Source organism: Phoenix dactylifera, chromosome 9 (assembly GCF_009389715.1).
Source record: "Phoenix dactylifera cultivar Barhee BC4 chromosome 9, palm_55x_up_171113_PBpolish2nd_filt_p, whole genome shotgun sequence".
In the NCBI taxonomy this organism is placed as follows: Eukaryota; Viridiplantae; Streptophyta; class Magnoliopsida; order Arecales; family Arecaceae; genus Phoenix; species Phoenix dactylifera.
The window spans coordinates 17,164,051-17,182,504 of NC_052400.1; the positions used below are offsets into that span (position 1 = coordinate 17,164,051).

The following is an 18,454-nucleotide window of genomic DNA, read 5'->3' on the forward strand; positions in this document are numbered from 1 at the left end:
ACCTATTCCGTTATTCCTTTTGCTGGGCGCAGAGAAGAACAGCTGACAAGGGTGACCAACTCCCAGAAGCAGCCCAATGAATTTAGAGGATAGAACTCACTACTACTACTACTAATAATAATAATAATAAATATATTTAAAAATTATTTGGAGTCTCAATGCATTTATAGCTAAAAATCTTTTGGACACCTCAATACATTTATAGCTAACAATTTTTAGGCTTTAGAGCCTCGATGCTGCATTTATAGTTAAGAGATTTTAGGCTTGGGGGCCTTAATATATTTATAGCTAAGAGTCTTTTGGAGGCCTCATTGCGTTTATAGCTAAGAATTTTAGGCAGGGGTCTTAGGCCACCAGCTCAGTTGCCTAAGGGTTGAGCCGGCCCTGCTAACTCCCAGCGATGCTCAAAAATAGAGCAAATGACCCATCAAAAAAATAAAATCTAATATATTTAGAAATAAATGGTTTAATTAAAATCTAATAAATTTTAAAAATAAATTAGCCATGTCTTAATATGAAAACTTAGGAGGGTCAACCTATAGATGTTTCGGCGAAAGGCTATTAAGACATGAGATGACGCACAAGAGAAAAAAGAAAAATTGGACTTTCCCATGTATTGAAACATGAGGATTAAAGATTCGTGATGAACATATGAATTAAAATAACATGTAACTGTAGCTTAAAAAGGCAAAACAAATGCTGCAATTCTACTTGTGGTCATAAAACAAAAAAAAAGTGTATCAAGCGACAGTAGTTAAGAGAATCGAGAAAATTCAATAAGAAGCTCGAGAATAGCTACATTGATACGTATGCTGCAGTTTCAACTCGGTGCAAGCTCCACAATGACCATCTTCAAGTACTTGCAACCAAAGAGGCCATGATGGGATTTGATTTCATCAGATGCCAAATTCAAAATTGTTGTTCTTTCATGACATACCAAGACATGTTTCTTCCAATACTCATTTGATGCTTTTGCCTCAAATGATGTTTCATCGATTAGTTTGAAATTTTGCAGAGCTTGTGAAATAATTAGGAAGTACCGACCATGCTCAAATATGTGTCTTTACACATGGCTTTGGCAATGCAATAATTTTTCGCCCTCTCGCCCACCACTAGATTTATAAGTCTTTTGATTTGTTATCAACTGGCAAGAATTAGGCATGTGCATTCCTTCAAGAAAAAAAAAGGAAAATACGGCAAGTTATGGTGTCATTTTTTTCATATATAGTTTGATAAATACAAACAATAGTGATGTATTTTTAACTAATATTGATTATGTTTCCTCGAGAGAGCAAGAATACAAACAATAGTGATATATTTTCCCCCTAAAAAGAAAAAAATAGTGATATATTTGCCAAAAATGAACTCGTCAATAGACTTTTGGAGAAAGGAGAGATAAATAGGACTTGGGTGAAAGACCCTTTTGAGTACTTAACATTAAGTAACAGTGTGGAGATTGTTTTGCCAGAGGTTTAGGTGCGAAGATCCTAACTAACATCGGCAAACTGTATGCCGAGTTAATGGCTCCAACTCTGCAACCTATTTGTAACATTTATACTGTATAGGGGTTTAAACGTAAAAATGATCAAGTCATGTATTAAAGGATATCTGCGATTGAATTACCGGCATCAAGTCAAACATAGTTAAAGCATTTTTTACACAAAACTCCCCCGTGGAACGTTAAGGTTAGTCGACTTATGCTCGTGCATCGCACGTGATTCTTAAGCTCTTAATCGTTCACCGTCGATGGTTTGATCAACCTTAAGATCCTCAAAACAAACGGTGGAGATTAAGCGCTATATGTAACTCCTTTCCCGGTCCCAATCTTTCTCCACTTAAAACCCTAGAATCCTTTTTCCCCCTCCCCTCTCATCTCCTTCCCCTGCGTTCCGGCAGAGCGAGAACCTAGATCCCAAACCCTAATTCCTTCGTCTCTCAAAGCCCTAGCGATTGATCCGCTAGGATGGCGTCCTCCTACGACTACGACGAACCGTCGTACGACAACCGCTCGTATCCGCCGTCGTCCCAGGTCTCGGACGTCGCCTACGACCCCAACTTCGTGCCGGACTCGGTGAAGACGTTCGTGGTCCACCTCTACCGCCACATCCGGGAGAAGAACGTGTACGAGATCCACCAGATGTACGAGGGGAGCTTCCAGCGCCTTAGCGAACGGATGTTCCGCGAGAACCCCTGGCCATCGGTGGAGGCCGTGGCCCCCTACGTCGACAACGACCATGTCTTCTGCCTCCTATACCGAGAGATGTGGTTCCGCCACGTCTACGCCCGCCTCTCCCCCACGGGGCGCCAGCGGATCGAGTCCTGGGACAACTACTGCAGCCTCTTCGGCGTCGTGCTCCACGGCGTCGTCAACATGCAGCTCCCCAACCAGTGGCTTTGGGACATGGTGGACGAGTTTGTCTACCAGTTCCAGTCCTACTGCCAGTACCGGGCCAAGCTCAAGAACAAAACCGAGGAGGAGTTGCAGCTGCTGCGGCAATATGATCAGGTACCGGCAGCAAAAATTCTTGATCTTCTCCGTGTTTAGGGTGTCAACATTGTTATTATTCAACTTTGGTTTTGTGTCTGAGAGATTACCCCTTTGAAAAAATTGGATTTTGATAGGTTTGTGCAGTCTTGACTTTGTATTGGTTTTTTCAAGATGTTTTGGAGTAGATTCAGGTGCATTGAGAATGAATTAAATGTTCATGCCTTCTATTTGTAAGTATAACAGAATATTAGAAAATAGTTGAAAACTTCTTGCTTTTGTTGTGTAATTTGAAAACTCAGTAATTTGTGATTCAAAATTCAATGTGCGTATAAGAAAGAAAAAAAGGTCATAATAAATATCGTGTAATGAAAGTACACTAGGAAGATCTATTAGGGCTTGTGTTGCAAAGTTTTTATCAGTAGCAATGATCTCTAGAACTGATTAAGAATTATGAGAGAAGTTCCCAGTTGGAAGATCTAGTCAAAATAATGAATATAACATGTTTCTTTACTACCTCAATTATACAATATAATTCAGCCTTTATGTATAGTGGAAGGAGGGCACACAGAAAGATTGTTTTGGCAGTATGAAGAAACATTTGGAGAAAAGACATTAGATGAGCTAGTTGTGGTGTGAGTATTAAGGTCCAAAAGGTGGTAAAATAAAACCAGGAGTCATTCTTAAGCTCATGTCCTCTGTCGTATATTGATGGAGAAATCACTTTTCAGCAGAATCTGCTATATGTATGATATTTGAAGATGATTTCAGTGTTATTTGATGAGATGCATAGTTGACCTGGTTTATGCAGTCGTTGTTATGCTAACATCCCCTTTCACATACTGACTGAGAAATCACGTTTTGGCAGAATCTGCATGGCATATGTTACTTGAAGATGATTTAGATGTAGTGAATTGCTCGGATGGATATTTGACTTAGTTTATTGTGTATGTTTCTGGTCCTTTTATATCATTCCAAAAAAGAGAAAAAAGCTATCACTTACCATATGCTAATACTAATGCGAGTTAGGAGGATTGAGTAAGATGAGACAAGGGAAAATGTGTGGGCACAAGCAGATGGTAAACATAGTAGTTTTCCTGAAATTTCTGTTTGAAGTGGGGATACGATTATGTTTTTATTGAGGGTGAGTTTTAGCACAATGGTAAGGTTGCTCCATTGTGAACTGGATGGTTTCGAAATGTGAAAATAACCTCTTCGTAAGCATGGGTAAGGCTGTATACATCTGACCCTCTCTAAATCCCACAATGATGGGAGCCTTGTGCATGGGGCCATCCTTTTAAAATTATGTTTCTAGTAATTTTAATCATCAAAATAGATGGAAAGTGGAAATCAGTTAATGTCTTGGTTCTTTTTTTTTTTTTGGTACGAGATCTTGGTTCTTTACTGGACCCTTCTTTTAATTTGTTTTCCAACCAACTTCTAAATTAAATGGAACACCACTCTTAAGGTGGCAATCTTGAGAGGTCAGTGCATTAGTATGGGTCCACCACTTAAGAAAAAAAGAGAGGTGTTGGCAGGATCAAGGAGGTAAAAAAGGTCAAAAAAAAAAGAGAGAGGGGAGACAGTAGTTCATAGCAACCAACTTCGAGAGGGGCCTAGATTGTCACTGAACTTCACCTCATGGGCATCTTTCTCTTTCTTGTGGGAGAATCTGAGGAGGAATCTATTACTACGAGGACCTCTGAGCATGCGTTGAAGTCTCATAATTCAGATTAGATTGGACATGGAAAAGAAAAGGTCAACCTGGATGAATCGTGTAAAATAGCATTGGATTAGGCTATTAGATTAGAGAGGAGAAGAGTGGGGGGGGGGGGAGGGTGGAGTGGTTGCTGTCCTAGATTAGATTTTTGGCGAAATTTAACTTATTGGAATGCATAAACCTAACGCAGATCATAAAGTTATTTCCTTTTGTATGTTCTGTTCAGAAGAAATTTTGACTCTATAAAGTTCGCACATTGACCATATGGCTGAGTTCATCTATGTTTCTGACAGAAGGACTGGAATTACTTGTATTGTTTTAAATATGGTTCCTAGGTTCGGTTTTTTTGGTGGGGGCTGGGGAGGGTTTGAACAATAATTGCGTGCTTGTTTACCAACTGGTTATCTCTCTCTCTCTCTCTCTCTCTCTCTCTCTCTCTCCCTCTCTCTCTCTCTCTCTCTCTCTCTCTCGTGTTCTTCAGTTCTTTAGCATTCTGACTTTAGTTCTGTGGGGGGTGCGTATCTCTCTAGTGTTTGTTATTGATTTTGATGCCACATTGGTCAATGCAATGTAATATGATAGTCTTCACACGATGTTTGTCATGATCTGTTAATGCTTCTTGATGTTTTTTGGAATTTTGATCATGGTGCAAACTAATGCTTTTACATAACTGATAGTTTGGTTCATCCATGGGGTGCATAAGAGGAAGGTTTCTGTTGGAGTGTTAGTCTTTTTTTCATCTAGATTTGTATTCAATGTTAAGTTTGATAACATTTTTATGCTATATTGACTTGGCTGTCATGGATATTTCTTGTAACATTTGTAGTCTGACATTTGATGTGTGATATCTATTAGGAAGCATGTGTGCATGTATGATAGCTGTTGTACATCTCCCTGTATATCTGTCTAAGACTAATAAGTGACATCCTCTAAAGTCAGTACATAATAATTAGACTTTTGTTGGCTGTTTGTGGACATGGATTATGTACGATGCATGTTTTCTTTTACATATATACAGTTATATCATGCTTGCTGTCATCTTATCAACTGGTTCTTGTTAAATCTTGGTAGGCATGGAATGTGTATGGTGTTCTCAATTACTTGCAAGCTCTTGTGGAGAAATCCATGATCCACCAGATTTTGGAACGTGAGAAAGAAGGGTTGGAGCAATTTACTGCTACAGATGGGTATGACTATGAAGGTGGAAGCAATGTATTGAAAATGTTGGGCTATTACAGCATGATTGGGTTGCTGAGAGTTCATTGCCTTTTGGGTGATTATCGTACGGGCCTAAAGTGTTTGGCTCCGATTGACATTAGTCAACAAGGTGTTTACACCATTGTGATTGGAAGCCATATATCTACTATATATCACTATGGGTTTGCGAACATGATGTTACGAAGGTAAGGTGCTTTCTCAGCCTTCTTTTTTCCCCTAATTCTTCATCATTTTTATTTTTTTATCTGCTATGCTACTAGGGAAAACCCTTCTTTACTAGTTCTTTATTTAGGCATATTTTCCTTTTTTTCTTCCCAAAAGGTTTAAATGTAGATTGTCTGTTGTTCTGAACCTTCCTTTTTGTTGTTTCTTTTTTTTTTTCCTTTTTGAAATGTCATTGTTAATAATATTGTACATGTTTCCTTTATCTCATTTTTGGCTCTCTTTTGAGCATTTCTATGGTCAAAGTTCTGAAAATATTGTAATATAGAATCTCAGTTCACTGTATATTGTATTTACTCTCTCTCTCTCTCTCTCTCTCTGCATGACCCTTGTTCTGGATAACACCTGCTTCTGAAATTGTATCATAATAGGTAACATATTATAAGTGCTTGTCAGCTGAAAAGTCTAGATTGTGATTAGCCATTTCTAATTTGAGTTCTAGAAATTGCTCCATGCAGAACTAGGATTCTTAGAGATGCGAATCATCGTGCATCCACTCCACACTGTATTACTACTGGTGTCCAATGTTAATTGTTTAACGATCATATAAGATAGCGAGGAAGTATTGTTTGGTGGATATGGCTCTTTCTGAACTGATATGATGAGCCTTGCAATGGAGAGATATCAAGTCAGCTTTTTTATACTTCCTAAATTTAGATCATTATAAGTATGTGATTTATAATCCCCTGAACCATCTCCAGTCTTTTGAGGAGGTTAACTAAGCCCATAGTGATAGAGAAATGTGATGTTCTGACAATATGATAAATACTGCTGTATTGGTTACACAACATGCTGTGTCCTTTATTAATTTTTTAAAAGAATTTGTTTGTTCTAAGAATTTATTTGGTTTATTAAAGCGCTTGCATAGTGCTATTAATTTGTTTGGGCATACATCACTTTTTGAGTCATGGATTGGGAAATACTTTGTGTACCGTAAAGCAGAATTAGTATTCTTCATTGGAGATATATACTTGTTGATAGCGAGAACACTTCTCAGTCTCTGTTAAAATCAATTGCTGGTGCACTGAGCCTGTGCATAATTTAACCTATTTTAGTGAATTTGGGAAGTGTCTTACTATGATGAAGTTTTCCTGTTCTGATATTATCCCCTGATATCTCACTGATAACAGCTACTCCTCATGTTTAGCAAAAACAAGTCTGAGTTGGTATTCTAAGAAAAGGGAACTTTATAGAAATGATTTGGAGATGCATAATTGGCTTTGTAACATGCAAAATCTACCAAGATATGTCTCAGAATTTTGCGACATTTTCCCCTGGTTTAGCCAACACCTGACAGAGCTTGCGTATTGTGGTTTCTTGCATTTTATTTTTGTATTCCTTGTCAATCTTATATTCTATCATTCTTACTTTTCTTTAAGCACATACTGGAAAGATTTTACACCTTTCATGAAGCTCTCATTTTAACGTTGCTAGGTTATGTGCATGTATTGTTTCCTTAGCCTTTTAGGTCTCTTCATTGTTGCAGTTACCTTACTTTTTTAAGTTGCTTCCATTTGATCACTAAGTTTTTCTGTTTGCTTATGGAAAGGTATGTTGAGGCAATACGTGAATTCAATAAGATCCTTCTGTACATTCTGAAGTACAAGCAGTATCATCAGAAGTCTCCACAATATGATCAAATACTTAAAAAAAATGAACAGATGTATGCTTTGCTGGCAATCTGCCTGTCTTTGTGCCCTCAAACAAAACTTGTTGAGGAGAATGTGAGCACTCAGTTGAAGGATAAGTACAGTGAGAAGATGTTGAAGATGCAGAGATATGATGATGAAGCATATGCTGTCTATGATGAGCTTTTCTCATATGCCTGCCCCAAATTCATTACCCCATCAGCTCCGGTTCTAGAGGAGCCACTTACAAATTACAACCAGGTAGTTGCTTACTTCTTTACATCTTATGTTGATTGTACCAAATCTGCTTTTGGTTTGTAATCTAGATAAATACTGTTTCGATTGTCATGACTTTGCTTTGCACCATTATTTGTGTTGCATGGAGGTGCTGAGCCATACTCGATTTTACTGGATTTAGTTGTCTGAGCTCCACATATGGTTTGCAACTGAATGATAGGTGTGTTATAATTGGTAAAAAGTAACTTCAAAAACTAAGCTACCATTCCAACAGATCTGCTTGTCCAATGCTATACAAGTGCATTATTACAACTTGTATCTTGAGAGGTAGCAGTTCTAGGCATCTTTAAACTGTAATTTGGTTTGATAATGTATCTAGTAATCTAGTTATTGCTTACAAATAAACTTCCTAATCAAAGTGGCAATTCCTTGCACTCTGTTAAGGCCTGGTAGAGTTACTGATCAGCACCCTGGCTTTCCGCAGGATGCTTATAGGCTGCAGCTGAAGTTGTTCCTTTATGAAGTGAAGCAACAGCAGTTGCTTGCTGGTGTACGCAGTTTCTTGAAGTTGTATTCAACCATATCAATAGGGAAACTTGCTACCTATATGGAAGTGGATGAACCCACATTGAGGTCAGTGGTTTGTCAAACCTTTTTTTGGGTTATTGATATCGTTGTTAAAAAAATTCATATCTTTATTATATGTTGTAAAAGGTGCATCAGGGAGAGGGGGTCGTGCATTTACTTTTGATTTCGGGAGACCAAATTTGATCATTCTTTTAGTCAGTGGAAGTTTTTTATCATGTGAACTGTAACTATTCCACAACCACTTGCTGACAATTGCTTGCTGACAGAACAATCTTGATGACATACAAGCATAAAATGCATGCAGTTGATTCTGATGGAAAGATCATCCCAAATGCAGATGTTGATTTCTACATTGACGAGGTAAATTTTGTCCACATTCCTTGAATTTGGAATCTATTTTTTAATGATATCTAGCACTAACACATTTACATTGTAAGAATAGTCACTGCTCGGAAAATATTAAATTCAGTTGTCATATCCTGGTATTTTGTTCTTAATGCTAGTATCCAGATTACAATCAGATGGCTGATAGGTATGGTAATTAAGGCCACCACAAACTGTAGGGAACACAGAATTTATCTTTTGAGAAAGGAAAATTTTCTGTTACAAATGTCAAAATACTTGCTGTCTTGTTCCTGCTCACCCTTTTGTAGGCTTAGTGCCTTGTGATCAGGTATGGTGGTTTATTACTTTCTCATAAATATATATATTTTTTTCAATGCAGGATATCATTCATGTTGTTGAATCCAAGTCGGCAAAGCGATATGGTGATTATTTTCTGCGTCAGATCTTAAAGGTTGGTTGTCTATCTCTGCTCTTCCTGTTGTTTGCTATTGCTGCATCATCTTGCTGCTGCTACAACAGCTGCTGCTGCTACTGCTGCTATCGATGATATTTACTCTGCAGCAGCACCAGCAGCTGTTATCAAGTACATAAACTGCCCCGGTTCTGTCACCTGTATGCTGATTCCGTATGTCTCTTTGGTGATGTGCAGTTTGAGGAGATGATCAGTGAGTTGGACAGAGTAAAGCTGGACTGAGTCTCTGTCCATCCCAGAGTGGTGTAACCACCTTGTTTTGTTCCTCTTTGCTACTCTGGAAGGGCTTACTCGCCAACTTCAGATGAGTTGTTTGACAATAAGAACGGGTAGATATTTTGCTGAGATGTAGAGCAACATCTGCGAATGATTACTGAGCTTTCTTGTGGCTGAGTAATTTAGTTCACTCATTTAATGATTTTTAATCTTTTATGAAATGAATTGCTGCTGTTATTAATGTATCCAAGATTAGTTATTTCTGGTATTCCATGTACTACATTTGGTTAGAGTGAGACAACTGGATATGAACCTGTATGGCCGGGTGTGGCTCATGATCAGTTTGGTTTCCTGACTTACAGTTTTGGCTCATAAAGTTACTGATTGGAATTGTACTTATGTTTTTCTTACCACCTCCTGGTTGCTGTAATACCAAAGTTAGGCACTGCAATCCAGTGGCATGAGGCTTGCAATTAGGATGTGAAGTGGGTAAGTAGGGTTCTGGACGCAAAACACTCAGGTCTCTACAAATTCCTTTTTGAGCATAAGATGATTGCTGCGTTCCTGTGGTTGAGCACAAATATGTCTGGACTGGCAACAAATTATTTTCAACAGCTTCAATTTGAACGGTATCAGATTGCACTGATTGTTTGCTCTGTTATGGGCTTAAATCACCATTTATGTCATTCGGGTGTGCAAAAATTTTCTTGCGCCGCCTCACGTGGAATTTAACACGAGGCCTCTGCTGTACGATCTAACTCCTGTTTGTGATGAAGAACCTGAACCAGGTGGTGATCTAATACAGGCTGTGCACCTTTTTATGTGATAATTATGTGCAGTGATAGGTTTATCTAATTGCTTGTGATTTATGTTGAGTTTAAGGCAACTAGCGTACCTTATAACAAATATATTAGTATTATACAATTGCCATAGTTAACCTTACTTTGCATGCCGTTAATTTCAGGGTAGACTATTATGTTTCATATTAGTACTTTTTTAAAAAAGAAATCTCAGATACTAATGTAGTTGATAATTGAAATACATAATGTTGTTATTTATGCTGTAAGACTTAAAATAGCCATTAGTGGCTGTTATGCTGTAATGAGACTTAATTCGTTTTTCTTTTTAGAAAAGTCCAAATAATGATCCCTTCATGACATTATGGTGGCTCATGATAGTTTTGAGCTGCAGCTGTTGCATAGCCAGAGAAGGAACAGCTCGAGCTTTACATTAAAAAATAGGGACCAGTGTCATTTTGCCTTGTATATATGGAAGAATACTGTTCGCTGGACCTTCCATCAGAACATGTTACGACATTTAGTGAAGTATGTGATAGGCATAAAAAAAACATCTTTATTGTACCAGGAAGTACAGTTTTTATTATTTATGATTACAATATGTCAACCAGATTTTAAGATTACCGATTCATAGACATAGCTGTGAGTATTGAATACTATGTTCAGCTCAGATTGCTGAGACACATGTTATCAAGTCCTAGTCATTTGCAACAATCTTTGGTACAAATTTCTTTGAGAAGATGATGGGCAAGGCCCTGTAATTCATTGCGATCATCAATTGTGGTATCATTCTTCGGTAGCTTCATTATACTGCAACAATTAGGAGTCTTATATCATGACTAATTTTTTGTCTTGCAAATTTTTTCTCAGAACATTTGCCTTTTATGAACATGCAAGGCACAACAATGTTATTTACCATGTATGCACCATTCTTGTAATATTTGTGCAATTTTGTCGATAGTTAATCATACCCTTCCATTTCTTTAAGAGGATTTAGCTACCACCTGAGGATCATCAGCTACAAAATTCTTGTTTATGGTCTACCATAAATCTCAGGAAGATTGGTGCCAGAAAAGATCTGCATAACTTTGTATGGTTGAGCATATAAATTACACGTTTTGTGTATGACTTGACTTGAGGTTTTCTGCAATCTGAAAGATTGAAAAACGAAAAAGCTATCTATAAACCTACAATATCAATGACTATTGAACTTATTGAAGAAATATGATAAATAGTTTGCATGAATTGCTAGAAGAGAACCTTCAAAGCCTTTATTACTCTTTTCTAAAAAGAGATTCATGCAATCCATGTGGTGCCTTTATGGGCATCGAAGAAATTAGTTATCTACAATCTCTTTTAGGATGGTGTAAGTTAGAATATGATTAGTAGCTACAAGGAGGAGGGAAAAGAAAAGATGATCATTAGCTACAAAAGTATTTATGGCAGTTGAGAAAAGAGGCAACGAGCATGTTAAACAGAACTAGCACTTTCCCATCTTCCTATTAACAATTAATCTATCAAGCTCTAATGCTTCTGTACTATCTACATTTAAATCGAAGCTCTCTCTCTCTCTCTCTCTGTGTGTGTGTGTGTGTGTGTGTGTGTGTGATTGAGTGTGCGTATATGTGTGTGCGTGTCCAATTTCATATCTCCTCTACTGTTAGGAACTCCTTAATGGCGAGCTGTCGGGCTTCTCAAGCCTCCCAAGTTCTCGAGCTTCTCTATATAGGAAAATTTCTTTGCCACAATGTTAGGAGGCTTCTTCAGTTTCTCCATGTTACTCAAATTCCCTGAATCCTTCTTTTCTGCTTCTGCATCTGGATCAAAATGCCAACCCATGAAATCTGACAGTGTCATTGAGGTGGGCGCTTCCTTCAACTTCTCCAACTCTTCTTTTGGGTCCAGTTTCTTCACCATTCCTGCAGTGTCTGAATCAGACAACAGCGAGTGTTTTCTGTTCGAGTCTATGTGTGATGGATCTCGAGCAACAGAGTCTGCATATAGGACATCTTCAATTTGCGACATCACTGTGAATGCTAAGCTTTCTAGAACCCTTGAGTAGCTTTCCAAAATAGACTGTCCAACATCCTGCAGAAAATTCAGCAGATGGTCCAGAGTTTGTTACATTGCTCTGTAGTTGAGGCAGAACATGTTATTCTAGGATAATGAAGCAAAAGACAGTTTGTTTCTTACTCTGTTGTACTGGATTTTGCTTATGTCGAGGGCTGATTGAGGAATGCCAGGAAACCTTTGCTTGATCAGGTGTAGGATGGTCTCTGCTCTCTCTTCAAACTGCTCCCTCTTCTCTAAGCTAACAGCTGAACCCCAAGATGATTTGCCATCCTTATTGTGCATCTTCCTCATCCAAATGACAATGGATGCTTCAATCCGGTTTTTAAGGTCAACGACCTTATGCTCCGTCGATAAGTCTATTGATGCAAGGAATTCTTCAGGGTCAAACACTTCAACAGTAATGCTCTTATAGATTGCATCTCCTAGGCTTGACCTTCCATTCTGTCGTAAGAAGGAAAAAAAACCCAACTTAAGATATAAACATCGTTAAAAAGAGAATTAGAGAGTGCGCATGCTTCTTTTTCTTCTCATGGTAATGAAGATCAGGAAAATGAGATAATACTATATCATTAGCAGGTTCTTCAAGAAATTGAATGCATATTGTTAAAGAGGGAAAATATCACATTTTTAATAGCCAGATGTTTAAATGTCTGGCATGCAGACTGATTCTTCTCTGGTACATTAAAACTTCACCAAAAATTATCTTGGACCAAGCATAATGTTGAAAGATATAATTTGCTATCCTAAATAACATTTCAAATCATTGAACGTGACACAGCAGAATAATCCTTTTCACTATTTATGCATGATTAGATGCCGGTTGGAAAAGCCGGAGTCAAAAGAACAGGCACGAGGATTACTCAGGGAAGAAGCATAACAATGAAATTCCTCTTGTAGAAGTCATTTTAGATGTCAAAATTCCTTCCCCAAAGTTTTTAATACTAGTTGTATTATTTAATACAATGGAAGCAGTGAAAATTGAATCTGCATTTATACCATGCAACCTGATTTATCTTGAGTGAAGAAAATGATATCATTCTAGGGTCGCTTCTCATTAGGAATTTCATGTTTATGTGGAATTGCAGAACATATTAGCTGGACAATAGAAATCAAATAAGAGTTCAAACCTTTGGAAGCGATTCAATATAAACCTCAGGGACCTCCATTTCCATAAGAACCTGAGCATTTATAGCCATAGCTGCCTTGAGAACTTGGTTTACAGAATCTTTTTGGAACAGCAGCCATCTTCTGGAGACCTCAGAGAGCCCACTTGGGGGAACTTTGACAGTGGGAAGCCACCACTTGTCATCCCTCCTCTTTGCATTCCCGTTCTCAGACTCATCAGCATCCCGTGATACATACCAAAATTCATTCTGGTCTTTGAAGTTTTCAAGATAGCCCTGTATTTCCATGGAAAAGGATATGAAATGAGAATTGAAATCTGCATGAGTAATAAAGATTTCTACCATTATTATTATTATTATTTTTATACAAAAAAGAAAGAAGGATGGGCTATCTCACAATGAGCATTGCATCAAGCTTGCGCAAGGCAGGAACATTCATGAGAAGATCTTTGCGTTGCTGAGTTACCATTATCTGTAAAAGAAAAGCAAATAATGGCAATCAAATTCATGCAGGTTTGAAGCATACCGATATGTATACACATTGCTTAAATTTTTGTCTATTAGTATAGTGAAGATCATTTAAGAATGGAATAGAGAAAAAGGGGAAAAAAAACAAGAGAGAGAGTTCGTCTATAACCTCCATGTGTGATCCATCTTTTGACGTCTGTTGTGAAGGAACAAATTCTACAATATGATCAGTGACAGATAAAAGCCAATCAATTTCTTTACGCCACCTTGCTTTCCTTTCAGCAGACATGGGCTCCAAACGCCGTTGCTCGCCAAAAACAGAAGCTGCATCAACCAGAAAGATAAAAAACAAGAAGCTATTAAAAGTTGTCTTAATTTGTGCTTGTGATGAGTTGTGAGTTATCTACTAGTGAAAGATGTTTATGTCAATATGTAACTCCATTAACACTAACAAAAATAAGGATCTTGACAATTAGTCATCTCCCAACCCAGATTAAAAAATACTTCACTTTTCTTATAAAATGATATCTAAGGCCTCAGTTTCGATTAATGGAACAAAACAACACATGCTGCCCAATTAATGATTGCATTATTTTCTTTAAGCAACAGTTGTAACCTTAATCTTCTCTCTCAAAAATAAAAGGCATTTCTACTAATATAACAAATCCATCATGGACGATTCATGTATCCACTTTCCCTGATTAAGGTTATAATCATCGTTCGACATAAAGAGACTAAGTGTTGTGTTCCAAAACAAATACATGCATCATGAATGAATTGATGACAGGAAAAATTAGCAATACCTGCAAGATTGGTGATGGCATTGGACAGAGCCAGAGCTGATGAAACTCCTTTTCCACCACCTGACATGTCTTCACCCAGAAGCAGCTTCACAAACCTCTCCTTCATTAGCTCCATTTCTGAATCGGATTTACCAAATTGGAGATTATCATCAAAACAAGCTATCATTACTCTACCAGATTATTGAGCTCTCTCCAACACCAACCTACACCTAAGCATAATTTTTTTGGAGGAAAAAATCTCCAGATAAGAAGATGATCCCTCAGCAGCAGGATCACAGACCGAAGGCCACTCGGCTCAATCTATTCTAATTCGAATTTTGATTACCTTCAATTTACTTACTGTATCTATTAGCATTGAAATCATATAATAGCTTTCCATTTGGATACAAAGGGCTTTTACCTGAAGGCATCCCATCTCGGCCACCCTTGCCCAGGCGAGACTTGGGGGCATTGCTCGACGACCGGTCGAGCGCCCAGCCGATCTGCTGTCCGTCGGGAGGGCAGCCCATATTTGCTCCGTGGCTCCGAAAGATCTTGTTCCCCTCGTTCCCACCCGTATCCTCCAGAATCAGGCTCTGCGCCTGGCGTCCCGAGATCTCGCACATCTCCTCCCTTCCCTTGTCGAGGCTTGGTCCGCGCTTGAGGAATCGAACCATCAGACGTTTCGGCGACTCGACTTTGGACGAGATGCTGTGGAAGGGAAACAGGTCATTTCTCTGAGAGGGAGAACCAAGAACTTTAGAGATCGCCTGTTGAAAGGAATTTGGAGAGACCACAGGTAACCCACCTATCAAAGTGAAGCTGGGGATTGGAATGGAAAGGAAAGGAGGGAACTTTATGGCTTGAAGAGCTATACAATCAATCTAGGAGACGGCAAGGATGGGCAAGGCAGGAACTTGATGGCTTCAAGACCTATGAAATCAAGCAAGGAGATGGAAAAGAGAGGAAAGGTGGAAACTTGATGGCTTAAGAAGAAGAAGAAGAAGACCACCTCTCCTCTAAGGCCAAGGAAAGAAAATGGAGAAAAAAGAAGGAAGGAAAGCTGGCAACTTTGCTGTTCTGGAAGACAGTTTTCAAGGGAATGGGAGAAGGAAGCAGGAGATGGGAGACAAGGTAAAGGTAGGACGTTGAAGTGGGAGATAGTTGAAGAAATGGGAGAGGAAACCCATCCTCCTAAAGCCTAAGGAGTTCTTGGGGAGTTGGGTAGGTCTGTTTCTCTTCTGTTGAGGAATGCCCTTCCTTTACTATTTTTAAGAGCTCAAACGTGAGGTGCATGCTTGAGGATGGGGTTTAGAGGAGGAGAGGTTGAGGAAGGGAATAGAATATAGTTAAAAAAAGAGTTCTTTTTTAAGGAGGGGAGATCAGAGGACGAGCTTATTTGGAGGGAGGGGAAGGGATGGGGATGGTTAGTTTTCTGTTTAAAGCTGCAACAATGGCAAAAAGCCCGGGAAATGTAGTGAGGTCATCACAAGTAGGAGACACCCAGGAAGAGACTCGAGATAGTAACCCAACTCATGGAAGCAGGATGTTACCAAGCGTGGGACACCAGAGCCACCTCTCATGGCACCAACTCCACTTGTATGTATAGGGTTTGGTTTCCTTTTTGGTGCACTGCATGTTGGTATTTAGACAAATGATGGATCTACGTGGTTGGCCAAGTTGTTTATGTGAAAGACACAGAGAAGGTGGTGGATTCCCATGTTCTTCAAACAGCAAAAAAGAATTAGATAATTAGGTGAGAGCTAATCATATTATCATCTTGCTTAAAAGATTATCTGATGCAAGAAGAATCAAAGTTTCACTAACGAATTATGAACTATTTCTAGGATGGTAAACTATACGAGTTCCGCAAAATATGCCAAGCTTGCATAAGGTATCACCTCTTCGCATGGAAGTGACGGTTGACCCAGAAATTGTGGGTTGAAGATTTCTTCAACTCTGATGAAAGGGTTTGACAGAAGGAAAAGAAATAAGTGTGACTGCAATTCTCAACCGGGCACAAACTCCAGGTTTCTTTCTGAACCTCATGATCTCTGGTAGGGTAGTCCTCGTCTTTCTTAGCAGACTTAGGATACAAACGTGTCTCCAAACACTATGCCTTTGACTTGCCAGAGATGCAGTATCAAATTATTGCGTCAACGCCATTCCTTTATCTGTCTCCTGAAGCGTTGCTCATAAGAATTTTCAGTAAATGAAAATTTTCATTAAGAGTTTGGAGATCATTTGGGAGTAGACAGATCCGATACTCTACTACACACACAAAAAAAAGAACTGGTGAGGATAATTGATCAATATAATGGGTAAGAACAGGATTTAGCTATTGAAGTAAACCAATGAGATGCACCAATCCACAACCCTTCCTCATGAACAGCTGATGCTATCAAAGTTGCTCTTTTTCACTAGTAAAATTAGAGGAAGAAACTATCCAAAACTAATCCACATAAATAGAGTTCTCCAAGTCTGCTTGGCCAAACATGGGACGTCTTACAGATGCAGATTTCTCAGAGCTTCGGTGGATATACATTTTGCTTTCATCCATTATAACTTGATAACTAGGAACTGCAATTCAGTTTAGATAAACCATTTATATTCTTGAGGAAAATTGAAGGTTCTGGCATTTTATCTAATATATTAAAACAGGATCACAAACGTTCCCATGTTAGTCACATTTATTGAGAAACAAGTCAATTGTAAATTGGCTTAGAAATTTAAAGAGAACTTTCTCAAAAATTTAGAGAGAATTCCTCCAAAAACCTGACATCTTTTAATATGATGGGTCCAAAGTTAGGTAAACAAGACTTTTGAGTCCTTTTTTGCCCTATGTTAATCAACAAGGTCCATCATATAGAGTAATCTGATGGAAAGTTACCGATAGGTTTCAAGTAGCGCTCAATTGAGGGGTAAATAATGCTTGATCCAATTAACCTAACATTATAACCATTTCAAACACCCGCATTCATGCTTGGTTTTAAGCCTCTTCCACAACAGATGAGGGCTGATTGGCTGTAAAACCTGATGACCAAATTGGAAACATTTTCTTATAATATCAATCCTTCTTCTTAACTTGGATCCATGTCAAATTAAGATACCATGGAACTTATGGCTGACTGCCAGTTTTGGAAAACTTGGATTTGGAGATGGCCCCTGTGCTCTCAGAATAGAGGAGGAATTGATGGATTCATTCATTGTGCCATTAGGCGACCGGAGATGGCATATTTTGCCTAGTCTAAGCTGAACATTATTCACAATTTCAAACTAAGCTATTCATACTGTGTTCCAGTACTGCTTTTTCTTCTCTTTTCTTTTGTTTCTTTTTTTCTTGATAGAAGAGAAGGGATAGCATATTTACTGAAAACTAAAAAATGTACAACTATAAAGAAGAGAGGGAAGAGGAGGGGGAAGGCGAGAGACAAAAGAAACAGGCAGGAGCATATACTGGAGAAATTCCAGGTCAGACAAACATGAAAACCCCATATTACATCTGTGTAGAAAGATCAAGGCTAGTAAGCAACTTGCCAGCCCTGTTGAAGCTTCTCTTATGCTTTATGTTGCGAAGCATGGACCAGTACTTAAGGAGTATCATAGCATAACTCAAAACAGAATGTTTCTTCAAGAGCTCCTTCCAAATGCTCCAAGTGGCAGTCAACACAAGTTGACCCCAGGCTGGTCGAAATAGCAGTTTGACTAGTACAATTTCACCATTTAGTCCAAAGAAGTGAGGCTGGTTGGTTGTCCACGGAGAGTATTCTAGTATTCTAGTACTGCATTGGAGTGGAGCAAGCAAAGAACAGATTCCATGGTTGTTCAGTAGCAAATTTTTCAGAGATGACAATTATTCAGAGATAAACATCTGTTCATCTGTATTATATCACACCTCTATCATTATAAGTTATTTGATGACATATCTGATGCTATTTATTACCCCTGGCTGAGATGAGAAGAAAAACCGAGTCCATGTTCCTGAGGCAGCCAGAAAAGAGTCCCCAGGTTGTGCCTCTTACAGAGGTATCAAAACAAATTGAAAAAAGAAATAGAAAGAACATGGGGTTTTCCATTAA

General features: G+C 38.5%; 2 protein-coding genes across 3 annotated transcripts; one reads left to right on the forward strand and one right to left on the reverse strand.

Moving 5' to 3' along the window:
* Positions 1 to 1,847: 1,847 nt before the first annotated feature.
* On the forward strand, positions 1,848 to 9,530 carry LOC103714794 (eukaryotic translation initiation factor 3 subunit L). The gene is made up of 7 exons (XM_008802241.4): positions 1,848 to 2,506; positions 5,277 to 5,608; positions 7,195 to 7,534; positions 7,995 to 8,143; positions 8,365 to 8,458; positions 8,823 to 8,894; positions 9,093 to 9,530. Exons 1-7 carry the CDS (start codon positions 1,964 to 1,966, stop codon positions 9,135 to 9,137), a joined length of 1,575 nt encoding a protein of 524 aa, XP_008800463.1. The 5' UTR covers positions 1,848 to 1,963; the 3' UTR covers positions 9,138 to 9,530.
* Positions 9,531 to 11,349: 1,819 nt separating this feature from the next.
* Positions 11,350 to 15,601, reverse strand: LOC103714718 (rho guanine nucleotide exchange factor 8-like). 2 transcript variants are annotated; one of them, XM_008802124.3, is made up of 8 exons: positions 15,184 to 15,601; positions 14,797 to 15,086; positions 14,397 to 14,513; positions 13,763 to 13,917; positions 13,523 to 13,597; positions 13,129 to 13,401; positions 12,122 to 12,442; positions 11,350 to 12,016 (listed from the first exon to the last, which is right to left on the reverse strand). In XM_008802124.3, exons 2-8 carry the CDS (start codon positions 15,050 to 15,052, stop codon positions 11,600 to 11,602), a joined length of 1,614 nt encoding a protein of 537 aa, XP_008800346.2. In that variant the 5' UTR covers positions 15,053 to 15,086; positions 15,184 to 15,601; the 3' UTR covers positions 11,350 to 11,599. The 2 variants fall into 2 exon arrangements, with proteins under 2 accessions (XP_008800346.2, XP_017700317.2); XM_017844828.3 differs by having other exon boundaries at positions 14,797 to 15,601.
* Between the last annotated feature and the right edge of the window lie 2,853 nt (positions 15,602 to 18,454).